At 38.9% G+C, this 12003-nt stretch overlaps 1 protein-coding gene across 1 annotated transcript in view; it reads left to right on the forward strand.

The window, feature by feature from the left end:
• The first annotated feature begins 526 nt into the window (after positions 1 to 526).
• Positions 527 to 12003, forward strand: part of LOC123773260 (voltage-gated chloride channel TMC4-like) — a 45309-nt gene continuing 33832 nt past the window's right edge. The window contains exons 1-2 of the mRNA XM_069317794.1: positions 527 to 535; positions 1432 to 1575. Coding sequence (XP_069173895.1) covers positions 527 to 535; positions 1432 to 1575 — 153 coding nt within the window. The remainder of the gene's footprint in view (positions 536 to 1431; positions 1576 to 12003) is intronic.

Genomic DNA, 12003 nt, shown 5'->3' on the forward strand with positions numbered 1-12003 from the left:
ATGGGTATTACTGTATTTCAAGGTGTAATTGCTAAAATGGAAATTTAAGCATTTTGTAAGGATTTGTTATATATCTCCAAAGGATACCTGATCAACCAGGCTGTGACTCGTACGTCAGGCTGCGAGCAGCCGCGTCCAACAGCCTGGTTGATCAGTCCGGCAACCAGGAGGCCTGGTCGACGACCGGGCCGCGGGGACGCTAAGCCCCGGAAGCACCTCAAGGTAACCTCAAGGTAGGTATAGGTGCTTATGTATTTCCAAGCGATAATTGCTAAAATAGGATGTTTATGCATTTTCAAGTGATCTTTATTAGAGGTGTGTTTTAGCACTTTGTAATTTTTTTACTTAAAGTTCATCAAGTCTCTCATAAGTTGTATTAATTATGTTTGATATAATTTGTTCTCATCCTTTGTCCTTTAACATAACCAAGTTCAGATCTTTGTGTGTATTTATTGTGTTTAATATAACTTTAATAAAGTCTCCGTGGTGTAGTGGTAAGACACTCGCCTGGCGTTCCGCGAGCGCTATGTCATGGGTTCGTATCCTGGCCGGGGAGGATTTACTGGGCGCAATTCCTTAACTGTAGCCTCTGTTTAACGCAACAGTAAAATGTGTACTTGGATGAAAAAACGATTCTTCGCGGCAGGGGATCGTATTCCAGGGACCATAGGATTAAGGACTTGCCCGAAACGCTACGCGTACTAGTGGCTGTACAAGAATGTAACAACTCTTGTATATATCTCAAAAAAAAAAAAAAAATAAATTGATTAAAATAATCACTTATCTTTATCTTAGAAGAAATTCCCTCACGCCACATCCAGCCTGGAGCATTTTCAATGCCGCAATTCCTTCTCTTTCTCACGATGCCAGGAGCAACCCTTAATGTCATACTGTACTGCTCAATTTACAAAACATTTAACAACAACCAATCTCTTATACAATCATAATATATTTAACCTTCCATTTGTTTTTTTTCTTACCCAAACTTCTTACAAACTTCTCTTAAAGAATGCTAGAAGCTTTCATCGTGTTAACCTGTCATACGGCTGGCAGCCATTCTAACCAAACACAGCGCTCTGTACCCTGTACCGCACGTGTTAGCCACAGCGCCGTGGTGCTCTACCACCTAGGCCCACCTGGGTCATAACAGCTCCACTGGCAGGTGCACAAGGTGAGGCTCCTCCACCAGGTGTACAAGAGAGGTACGAGGTGAGGCTCGTCAGGGGAGTACAGGGTATGGTGTCCCAACCTTACCCCTCCCAAACATTTCCTATCTTACAGCTGAAATGAAAACTTGTACAATATTACTCAGGTTCCTTAGAGCATAAATTTCTGTTTTATGTTTTTCCTGTGTTAAATTTTAACATTTTAGTAAGAGTCGTAACGAGAATGATGGGATGGCTTATGGTAAGGATTGGTGTTTATGGGTAGATTGGTGATGCGCCTGGGAGAGCGAGGCGGGCGGCTGGGCAGCAGCTGACGTACAGCAACAACAGCAGCAGCAACAGCAGCAGCAGCAGCAGCAGCAGCAGCAGCAGGAGGCACACCTGGAGCAGCAGGAGGGATACTCTCAAGGTGGGTCCACCACTTGTAACTAGTCAGCTCCCTGGAAACACAAACCGAAACTGTCTCCATTTTCCGCTTGTTACAACTTGTAATAAAGTTGTTACATCTTGGCTTAACGTGTTTGTGACGTATTAGAACGTTGTTACAACTTGCTATATTGGTTGTTATAACTGGTTAGGAGGTGTTAAAACTTGTTCGAACGTTGTAGCAACGTCGTAGTTTCGGTGTGTGTTTGGCGGGCTGGGACTAGTAGTGTTGCCGTTACTGGGTGACTTCCTCGTGTGTGTGACAGGAATACTTCAGTCTTGGTCTTATTGAGATCTGTTTTAACTATCTTAATGAAAAAAAAGGATGAATATTCACATTATATATTTTGTCTCATTTTACTCACATTATTATATAGGGAAGATTCTATAGTATTTTTATTTAAATGTAATATATTATATACACTATGTATATATATATATATATATATATATATATATATATATATATATATATATATATATATATATATATATATATATATATATATATATATAAATATATATAAATATATATATATATATATATATATATATATATATATATATATATATATATATATATATATATATATATATATATATATATATGTCGTACCTAGTAGCCAGAACGCACTTCTCAGCCTACTATGCATGACCTGATTTGCCTAATAAGCCAAGTTTTCCTGAATTAATATATTTTCTCTAATTTTTTCTTATGAAATGATAAAGCTACCCATTTCATTATGTATGAGGTCAATTTTTTTTTATTGGATTTAAAATTAACGTAGATATATGACCGAACCTAACCAACCCTACCTAACCTATCTTTATAGGTTAGGTTAGGTAGGTTAGGTAGTCGAGAAAACATTAATTCTTGAAAACTTGGCTTATTAGGCAAATCGGGCCTTGCATAGTCGGCCGAGAAGTGCGTTCGTATACTGTATACGGCAGTATACAGTTGGTTTTTGTCTGCTACTGAAGACCCTATCTTCGATGGTTCCCATATAAAAATTAGCAAATAAAACTCCTAAGGGGGAGCCCATTGCTACTCCATTGCTATTTGTCTATTTGTACAAAGGAAGCCCCTTTCATCAGTCCACAAGGAGACATGTATTTACAAATAGACGGAGTAGCAATGGGCTCCCCCTTAGGAGTTTTATTTGCTAATTTTTATATGGGAACCATCGAAGATAGGGTCTTCAGTAGCAGACAAAAACCAACTGTATACTGCCGTTATGTAGATGACATATTCGTAATAGTAAAAGACTCAGATGAACTAATTGACCTAAAAAGACACCTAGAGAGAGAGTCAGTACTCCGATTTACACATGAAAATAGTGAAAATAACAGTCTGCCATTCTTGGATGTACTAATAACAAAAACAGGAACCTCTTTAAGCACCAACGTATATACCAAGCCCACCAACATAGGATTATGCCTGAACGGTAGAAGTGAGTGCCCCCAAAGATACAAAGCCAGTGTTCTCAATGCTTATATTCGTCGAGCGCTTACCCACTGCTCTGAATGGAGCAACGTGAGTAGAGAGTTTGAAAGAGTAACTCAGGTATTGGTGAACAACGGATATAGCAACGCGGAAATAAACGCTGCTATAAGAAGACACTTGGACCGTTGGTATAATTCAGAACCTAGAACAGAAACCACAACACCCCCAATAAAATTATATTACAAATCAACCATGCACAGTGAACATATAAAAGAGGAAAGAATAATGAAAGAAATAATCCGTAAAGGAGTAAAAAGCACTACTCCTAACCAAAACATAAACCTGATAATATTCTACAAAACCAAGAAGACTTCCGAACTCCTTATCAAAAACAGCCCGAAGCCGACGGAGAACCCTCTACAGCAGTCAAGCGTTGTATACATGTACACTTGCCCCCACGAAGGATGTAACCTTCAATGTAAGTACATAGGTATGACGTCGACCAAGCTGACGAGGCGTTTGACATGCCATCTTCAATCTGGTGCCCCTAGGAATCACATGAGACAAGCCCATGACATTACTCTAACAAGAGAAATGTTGAACAAGAATACTTGCATAATAGACAAAACCCAAGATTCAAGAAGATTACAAATTCTTGAGGCAATTCACATAAGAATAGAGCGACCTACCATGAACACCCAAATCACGGAACTATTTACTCTACCCACCATGAGAGTAAGGACAAGACAAGAACATATCGATGCCAACACAGAAGACAATGTCCAACATAACAGGCCAATTACACTGGATTAATCTTTGTGTTTAGATAGGAGATGCCTCGTATGGGCCAATAAGCCTTCTGCAGCCCCTATGTTTATCCCTTATGTATCCCCCCATGTTTTTCACCTTCATTGTATTATCACCTGACCTAATGCGGGTATAAAATCAACTAGTATTGTAAGATCTGTTCACTTGAGAATGAACCATGGAGGTTCGAAACGTCGTGCAAATTATACAAATAAGTGTAATACACTCTATAGTAAATAACTTCTTTTCTTCACCTTAAAAGTACGAAAATGAGTTTTGGAGAACTCCTATTCCAATTAAGCCCTGATGCTAAGAAAATAGTTAGAGGGATAGAAGCCCTAAACCAGAAAATAATAAATACAGAATATGCGGTCATATTCAATGAAACATGTTTGAAAGAAAACCTGCTGCCAGTATACACCAATATATATATATATATATATATATATATATATATATATATATATATATATATATATATATATATATATATATATATATATATATATATATATATATATATATATAGCCAGAACGCAGTACCTAGTAGCCAGAACGCAGTACTCGGCATACTGAGCAAGGTACGATTTGCCTAATAAGCCAAGTTTTCCTGAATTTATATATTTTTTAAATTTTTTCTTGTGAAATGATAAAGCTACTTATTTCATTATATATGAGTCAAGTTCTTTTAATTTGAGTTAAAACTAATGTAGATATATGACCGAACCTAACCAACCCTACCTAACCTAACCTATCTTAACCTAACCTAACCTAACCTAACCTAACCTAACCTAACCTAACCTAACCTAACCTAACCTAACCTAACCTATCTTAACCTAACCTAAACTAACACAACTAAGTCAATAAATTATTGTCTTAATATAAAATAATAATAATAATTCAAATAAACTATTTGAAAAAAAATTATTGTATAATTATTGCATATATATATATATATATATATATATATATATATATATATATATATATATATATATATATATATGTCGTACCTAATAGCCAGAACGCACTTCTCAGCCTACTATTCAAGGCCCGATTTGCCTAATAAGCCAAGTTTTCATGAATTAATGTTTTTTCGTCTACCTAACCTACCTAACCTAACCTAACCTAGCTTTTTTTGGCTACCTAACCTAACCTTACCTATAAATATAGGTTAGGTTAGGTTAGGTAGGGTTGGTTAGGTTCGGTCATATATCTACGTTAATTTTAACTCCAATAAAAAAAATTGACCTCATACATAGAGAAAAGGGTTGCTTTATCATTTCATAAGAAAAAAATTATAGTAAATATATTAATTCAGGAAAACTTGGCTTATTAGGCAAATCGGGCCTTGAATAGTAGGCTGAAAAGTGAGTTCTGGCTACTAGGTACGACATATATATATATATATATATATATATATATATATATATATATATATATATATGTCGTACCTAGTAGCCAGAACGCACTTCTCAGCCTACTATGCAAGGCCCGATTTGCCTAATAAGCCAAGTTTTCCTGAATTAATATATTTTCTCTAATTTTTTTCTTATGAAATGATAAAGCTACCCATTTTATTATGCATGAGGTCAATTTTTTTTATTGGAGTTAAAATTAACGTAGATATATGACCGAACCTAACCAACCCTACCTAACCTAACCTAACCTATCTTTATAGGTTAGGTTCGGTTAGGTAGCCGAGAAAGCTAGGATAGGTTAGGTTAGGTAGGTTAGGTAGTCGAAAAACAATTAATTCATGAAAACTTGGCTTATTAGGCAAATTGGGCCTTGCATAGTAGGCTGAGAAGTGCGTTCTGGCTACTAGGTACGACATATATATATATATATATATATATATATATATATATATATATATATATATATATATATATATATATATATATATATATATATATATATATGTCGTACCTAGTAGCCAGAACTCACTTCTCAGCCTACTATTCAAGGCCCGATTTGCCTAATAAGCCAAGTTTTCCTGAATTAATATATTTACTATAATTTTTTTCTTATGAAATGATAAAGCTACCCTTTTCACTATGTATGAGGTCAATTTTTTTTTATTGGAGTTAAAATTAACGTATATATATGACTGAACCTAACCAACCCTACCTAACCTAACCTAACCTATATATATAGGTAAGGTTAGGTTAGGTAGCCAAAAAAAGCTAGGTTAGGTTAGGTTAGGTAGGTTAGGTAGACGAAAAAACATTAATTCATGAAAACTTGGCTTATTAGGCAAATCGGGCCTTGAATAGTAGGCTGAGAAGTGAGTTCTGGCTACTAGGTACGACATATATATATATATATATATATATATATATATATATATATATATATATATATATATATATATATATATATATATATGTCGTACCTAGTAGCCAGAACGCACTTTTATGCCTACTATGCAAGGCCCAATTTGCCTAATAGGCCAAGTTTTCATGAATTAATTGTTTTTCGACTACCTAACCTACCTAACCTAACCTAACTTTTTCGGCTACCTAACCTAACCTAACCTATAGAGATAGGTTAGGTTAGGTTAGGTAGGGTTGGTTAGGTTCGGTCATATATCTACGTTAATTTTAACTACAATAAAAAAAATTGACCTCATACACAATGAAATGGGCAGCTTTATCATTTCATAAGAAAAAAATTAGATAAAATATATTAATTCACGAAAATTTGGCTTATTAGGCAAATCGGGCCATGCATAGTAGGCTGAGAAGTGCGTTCTGGCTACTAGGTTCGACATATATATATATATATGCAAACTAGCCTGAATGGTCCCCAGGCATACATGAATCTGAAAACTTCCACCCCAGAAGTGACTCGAACCCATACTGCCAGGAGCACTAAGCATCTGGCGTACAAGACACCTTCACCACTCGACCATCACGACCGTTAAAAGATGATGGTAGCCGAAGTTTTTTACCGAAGAATGACGTAATTTGATAAAATACTATGCCCAAGATTACCATCAGAGCGCCGTTGGGATCGTGGGGTAAATAGCTTCGGCTACCATCATCTCTTAACGGTCGTGATGGTCGAGTGGTGAAGGTGTCCTGTACGCCAGATGCTTAGTTCATAGCGGGTCTCTTTTTCCATCATTTTGTGAACAAGTGCAGTTATGACGTGTGTCTGGAGTAGGTGTTCTGGGTCCGGGGAGAAAAGGACATAGTTCAGTTCATTGAGACCTGCCCCTGTCCAGACCCGCTTGTCCCCTCCAATCTCCGTGTAGGGAGCCTGCCGGGAGTTTTGGTCTCTGTTGATTCTTGAGTAGGGTTTCAGTTAGCCTGCCGTTCCATTCTTCCTCTGAGAAATGGGGTTAGGGAGACCTTAAGGATCTCCTTCAAAGCTGGTGGGAGGGAGTCCGAGACTGTGGTTTGAGGGTCCACTGGACGTTTTGCCGTCAAGGGTAGACTTGGCAAGATTTCACGAATCTTTTTCGTCCTTGCCGCGTCGGTTTCCATGTTACCCTGGGTGGTTGCTATACAACTCATCATACATATCTCACAACACTTGACACAGAAAGAAATGTGGGAAAAGAATACAATGCATCAATGTTCTGGTACGAGATTCCATCTGCTAGGTGACGTTCCATTTCACGGATGTAACTCTCTCTATTCCACACTACTACTGCTCCTCTCTTGTCTGCTGGGTTGATGACGACATCCGCCCGCCGCTTGAGTCCGGCTAAGCCGTCTTTCTCCTCTTTCCGTAGGTTACAGATGGTCCTGGTGCCCGTACCCCTTTCGATGTCTGCTTTCATCTGCTGTATGACTTCTCTTAACCCCACTAGGCTGTTGGCTGACTGTTGTTCTAGTCTCACTTGGTGCAGATATCTGCAAGAGAGATTTTTTAGTATTTGGTGCTTGTTATCTTGCGTTCACCGGAGTTTGTTCCAAACCTGGTTGATACGATTCTCCAGGTATGTACAGAGGTCTCCTATTGTCTCCTGTCGTATCTTCCTGGCTGGCGGGCCTAATACAAATGTAAGTCCCTTCTCCAACAGGGTCCGTTCTTCTTTTGTGAGAGATACCTCGGAGACGATCGTCTGTCTTAGTCGTCCCTCCTTCTGTCTGGTATCCCGTTGCAACCGTTCCTTCTCTGCTCTCCATCTTGCCACTCTCTGTTGTTACCGGGGTTATCTAGCTGCCTGTTGTTCCTCAAATTCCCGGTCTGGTCTTGTTGGTATCTGTCCGGATCCACCCCGGTCCTGTTGTTCTGAAAAAAAATGTCATTGTTCCCTTCCCTTGGGGGCCTCGTAGCCTGGTGGATAGCGCGCAGGACTCGTAATTCTGTGGCGCGGGTTCGATTCCCGCACGAGGCAGAAACAAATGGGCAAAGTTTCTTTCACCCTGAATGCCCCTGTTACCTAGCAGTAAATAGGTACCTGGGGGTTAGTCAGCTGTCACGGGCTGCTTCCTGGGGGTGGAGGCCTGGTCGAGGACCGGGCCGCGGGGACACTAAAAGCCCCGAAATCATCTCAAGATAACCTCAAGATAACCTCCCCTATTATCATTACTCCTATAGGTGTTATTATTATTGTTACCCATGTAGTTGTAGTTATTCATACCTCTATAGTAGTTGTTAGAGCCTCTATTATTGTTACCCCTGTAACAATATAGAGGATTAGTATTATTGTCGTTGTTTCCTCTATAATTCCCGTTGTAGTTGTAGTTCCTCGAAGAGGGGGAGGGGTTGCTGTTACCCCTGTTCTGCTGTAGTCTGTTACTTCCAGTTTTGGAGGAGGATCTCCAGTTGTTTCTGGACCCGTCCCTGTTGTTAAAACCCTGTCTACCTCTACCTTGTGTCGAGGTGTCGCGGTCATTGTGCTCCTGCCTCAGGTTTGCCCCCCCCCCTTCCCCCCCTTCCCCCCCTCCCCCCACCTTTCCCCCCCCCCCCCTCATTCCTCTGGTTGATGTGCACCTGTAGGGAAGTTTTTCTTGTGAGGTTGTGGAGGTGAGGGGGGGGGGTTGTCATACCTTGGTTGGGATCGGGGTTGTCTTCGTCAATGTCCTCTAGTTGGAGTACATTCCATGATGCCCTCTGTATCGCCTGAGCCCTTGTGCTCCTGTTGGGGTTCTTTAGGTTGCTCATTGTTCAGCACTGTGCTCAATGCTTTTATGATACTGTTAAATGTCCCCTCCTGTGGGTTCTTGCAGAAATCTCCATACCTGTGGGAGGTCTGGCCTGACCTCTTCGTCAGAAGGCCATCACAGGGGATTTTCCAAATTTACTTGTTTCGGGTGGATTCGTCTCCTGAAACCCTCCCATATGAGGGTGTCTATTCCTTTCTAGTTCTAGCTTATCATGAAGAGTTGGGCCACAATTAGCTCAATTTTTGCCATTTCTCTGGCGTGCGATGCCTTAGGGAGAAGTGTGTATACTGCCAGTGATTTTCTTGCTTGTGCCATATTTATTTGGTTCAGGCAGTGGTCCAGACCTGGTAGGATCGGCAGTCATGCTGGAAAAAAAGGAATTTACCTGTAGGGCCACGTAGTCTGCCACTATGTCCAGTTTAACTGGTCGTTGTACATATGTGATTTTGTTGATCAGGTAGGCCACTGCGGTGAAGATCTGTTTTAAGAGGGAAATAAGATCTGCTTTCTCCTGTGAAAAATTTTTCACATGCATACATGTCCTCATTTTTCATCATTTCGTCCACTTGCGCCGTTAGATCTGTTGTATGAAAGAGGTCTTCTGGATGAGGGGTGGTAAAGGAAGGTATTTGTAGGCTGGAGAGCCTGGTCCTTGTCAAATAATGATAAATTGGGTCGGACCGGTTCCCGGTCCAGGCTCGGCTCAAGCCAGCCCAATTGATTATTATTTTTCTGTGTTTTGATACTGCAATGTAGCAATGACGCAGATCGGTGGGATATCTGAACATGAACGTAGTCGTGTTGTCGTAGTCGTAGTCGTATCATGAACATGAACGTAGTCGTGTTGTCGTAGTCGTAGTCGTAGTCGTATCATGAACATGAACGTAGTCGTGTTGCACAAAATGGCCGTGCATGAACGTAGAAGTAGATCAGGGGCCAGATTCACGAAAGCACTTACGCAAGCACTTACGAACGTGTACATCTTTTCTCAATCTTTGGCGGCTTTGTTTACAATTAATAAACAGTTAATGAGCTCCGAAGCACCAGGAGGCTGTTTATACCAATAACAACAGTTGATTAGCAAGTTTTCATGCTTGTAAACTGTTTAATAAATGTAACCAAAGCCGTCAAAGATTGAGGAAAGATGTACATGTTCGTAAGTGCTTTCGTGAATCTGGCCCCAGGTTGCAAAAAAATGGAGCAGTGCATCTGAAAGAGAAAGCATTACAAATGATGCAGAACAATTGCATAGTGTATGAAGGTAGTAGTGGGTATGATGCAAAATTATGCTTCACATGGGAAAGCTTGTGCATTGCAGTTACATTCGCGAGCATAAACATATGAGAGTATTTAAGTATATATAGGTGAAGTATATAGGTAATACATATAGGTGAAGTAAACAAAAAACAAAGGCATTATAATCACGTGTTTTCAGGCAATGGCTTTTCATTGAAGAGATGAGAGAAAGAGAGAGTTTGAGGTTAAGAGAAGGAAATAACAGAAGAAAAAGATAACATTCTATGACAGAAAATATAGACCGAGACAGTGAAAAGCCATGGCCTGAAAACAAAAGGTAGTCACTGACAGAAATATAGCCAGAGACAGAGACAGACATTGACAGAAAACAAAGACTAAGAAAGAGAAACAAAGCTAGGACATGGAGACAGACTGAGAAAGAGATTTGAAAAGCTAAGATATTGAAACTTAACAATTATAACGTATAGAAGATAAAAGAGGGAGGAAAGGTTAGGTACAAGGGTATATTATATTAAGAGAGAAAAGGGGAGGTTAAAAGAGAAAGTGAACCTCAATCAAATATTTAACACAACATACACAGAGGAAATTTTTTTTAAATTTACTTAAACAAAAACGATATCTGACAGGTCTAGGTTAATGATGTTGTACTCAACAAATATGCCCAACACATGCATACAACACCACATCTTCAACAAACACCCTTGAAATGCATAAACACCTATTTCATCAGTTAACACCTGAAGTGAATAAAAACCAACATTTAACAAAATATATCTCGATAATGCTTAAAAATGGAAGAGTCCCAAGAGTCCCAAGAGTCCCAAGAGTCCCAAGAGTCTCAATCTTTGACAAATACCCATCATAACTATTACCCTTGAAATGCATAAGTACCATTTGTTCCATTAACCTCATGAAATGAGTAAATACCCATATTTAACAAATATTCCTTGATAATACTGGAATATTACATCTTAAATAAATACTCTTAAAATGCATAAACACCCATATATATATATATATATATATATATATATATATATATATATATATATATATATATATATATATATATATATATATATATATATATATATATATATATATATATATATATATATATGTTTCATTGAATATGACCGCATATTCTGTATTTATTATTTTCTGGTTTAGGGCTTCTATCCCTCTAACTATTTTCTTAGCATCAGGGCTTAATTGGAATAGGAGTTCTCCAAAACTCATTTTCGCATAAAGACGCATAAACCAGATAACCCACTACGCCCTGTAATCAGCCAAATACCAACCCCAACTTATCACCTGGCAAAGAAACTCAATGAACTCCTAACTCCATACACTCCAAGTAAGTTTAGTCTACAATCATCAGCAGATTTCCTAGAATTGATCACATCTACCCAGCCCCATGGAAACATCGCTTCCCTGGACGTTGAATCCCTTTTCACCAACGTCCCAGTCGACACAACCATAGGAATGATACTGGACAGAGTATTCAGAGACGAGAGCACCCCCAAATTAGACATACCTGAGCCACACTTGAAAAGTCTTCTCGAAGCATGTACAAAGGAAGCCCCTTTCATCAGTCCACAAGGAGACATGTATTTACAAATAGACGGAGTAGCAATGGGCTCCCCCTTAGGAGTTTTATTTGCTAATTTTTATATGGGAACCATCGAAGATAGGGTCTTCAGTAGCAGACAAAAACCAACTGTATACTGCCGTTATGTAGATGACATATTCGTAATAGTAAAAGACTCAGATGAAC

This window comes from Procambarus clarkii, chromosome 89, assembly GCF_040958095.1.
Source record: "Procambarus clarkii isolate CNS0578487 chromosome 89, FALCON_Pclarkii_2.0, whole genome shotgun sequence".
Taxonomy (NCBI): Eukaryota; Metazoa; Arthropoda; class Malacostraca; order Decapoda; family Cambaridae; genus Procambarus; species Procambarus clarkii.